The following is a 1691-nucleotide window of genomic DNA, read 5'->3' on the forward strand; positions in this document are numbered from 1 at the left end:
GGCGGTAGCGGCGCAGCAGCTGCCAGTGGCAGTGCGGTCCGAGCCACACGCGCACCTCGTACTCGTGGTGCGTGCCCGCGCCCGCACCGCGCACCACCCACCCCGGTATGCTCACCACCTCCGCTATAAACACAACACCAATTATATCTTTATTTACTATATTTGCAAATATAAAATGCATAAAATATTTTAAATGTTCTAACTTACCAAAATTAATAGGATGTGTTAAGCCTAGTGCTGTGGTGTCATCCTGAAACATTTTAATTTTAATTATTAAATATTTTCCAGCATATCACATTAAAGAATAAAATATTGACATAATATTTTTTGACTTTGCTGTTCATACAAATAGTAGGATAAAATTAAAAAAAAATCACTAACATTTAGTGGTACAGGTACGGGTACGGGTAACGCTGGTGCGCGCGGGTCCGCAGCGAGCGGGTCGCGCCACGCCCCCTCACACGGCAGCTCATCGTTGGACGTCGACACATTGTCTGACGCCTCCGCTTCTGTCTCTTTTAACCTGGAAAAAATAAATTACCTCATAAAATGCAATGGAAAAAAGAGTAATAAAATAGCTTAATTTCTCTCTTTGAAAGTCTATTTTGACGTTAGAATTAGTATAGAAATGAAATGTTTGCTTGTTTCTCCTACCTATTTAGTAAGGGATCTTCAAAGGTCTGTTCCGTGTCGTTGGTCTGGTCGGTGGCGACTTGCATGTCGCTCTCGGACAGCGTGAGGGAGGGCGTCTCTTGTATGGGCGTCACCATGATGGGTCGCCGGCTCGCCTGGTTGTCGAAGAACGAGTACTGCAGCGCCATCTCTAGACGTACGTACTTCTTTTGTAGTTCTTGCAGTACCTTCAGATAAGAAGTAACATAGATTAAGTAGAGGTGTGACTTGAAACTTCATTTTTTTTTATTTTAGCATCGAAAATTATGTTTGTTTATTATGTTACAAAATACTGAGGTATTATTCAAATGAAGTACAATTTTCAATGGTAATAATTACTATTAGTATAGTTATTCGTATGTATTTACCGCGATTTGTCGATTCAGTTCCTCTTTGGAGCAATCGTTCTCCAACGAGGAGATGACGAGCAGCTTCTGCGAGGCGATCCTCGAGCACAGTCGCTGCATTGCCCGCAGCGCCTCCGCCTCCGTCACCTGACGACGACCCTTGTCTCCTAACAGATGAAGAAGACACTAGGGATAATACAAATTTAACAACGCCATCTATCGGTGGCAGAAGGTAGAAGGCGGTAGAAAAAATAAAATTATCTTTTATTTTTTCGGGAGATTTAAATCAAAATGCATAATAACCTGTAATCCTCTTCCGATATTTGATCCTTTGATGTCTTTCTTCGGGTGAGCGCTCAACCGAACTTGATGATTGACCTTCTACAATTCTCGGCTGCAACACAATAAGAATATGTTTTCTTAATTTTTTATTGTTACATTACCTTGAATCACGACATCTAAATTCGATACTTATGCCATCTATATAATTTTATTTATATCTAATAGTACCTTGCAATAATCCTCAGTGCTGGACATGTCATCACTGTCATCAGGTGGGGCGGGACCGAGACGGAAGCGGGGGCGGGGCGGCTCCACAGCGTGCGCGGGTGAGCCGGGGGCGGAGTCTCCGGGGAACGCCTTGGGCGTGCTAGTCGCCGTGTGGAACGTTTC

General features: G+C 43.4%; 1 protein-coding gene across 1 annotated transcript in view; it reads right to left on the bottom strand.

Moving 5' to 3' along the window:
• Window positions 1–1691, bottom strand: part of Klp98A (kinesin-like protein 98A) — a 19006-nt gene that overhangs the window by 1385 nt on the left and 15930 nt on the right. Inside the window, exons 18-24 of the mRNA XM_013315020.1 lie at window positions 1530–1687; window positions 1323–1413; window positions 1041–1186; window positions 655–860; window positions 382–523; window positions 208–250; window positions 2–123 (exon numbers count right to left, since the gene is read on the bottom strand). Of these exons, the coding sequence (XP_013170474.1) occupies window positions 2–123; window positions 208–250; window positions 382–523; window positions 655–860; window positions 1041–1186; window positions 1323–1413; window positions 1530–1687 (908 nt within the window). The remainder of the gene's footprint in view (window position 1; window positions 124–207; window positions 251–381; window positions 524–654; window positions 861–1040; window positions 1187–1322; window positions 1414–1529; window positions 1688–1691) is intronic.

Source organism: Papilio xuthus, unplaced genomic scaffold, assembly GCF_000836235.2.
Source record: "Papilio xuthus unplaced genomic scaffold, Pxut_1.1 DF826961.1, whole genome shotgun sequence".
NCBI lineage: Eukaryota > Metazoa > Arthropoda > Insecta > Lepidoptera > Papilionidae > Papilio > Papilio xuthus.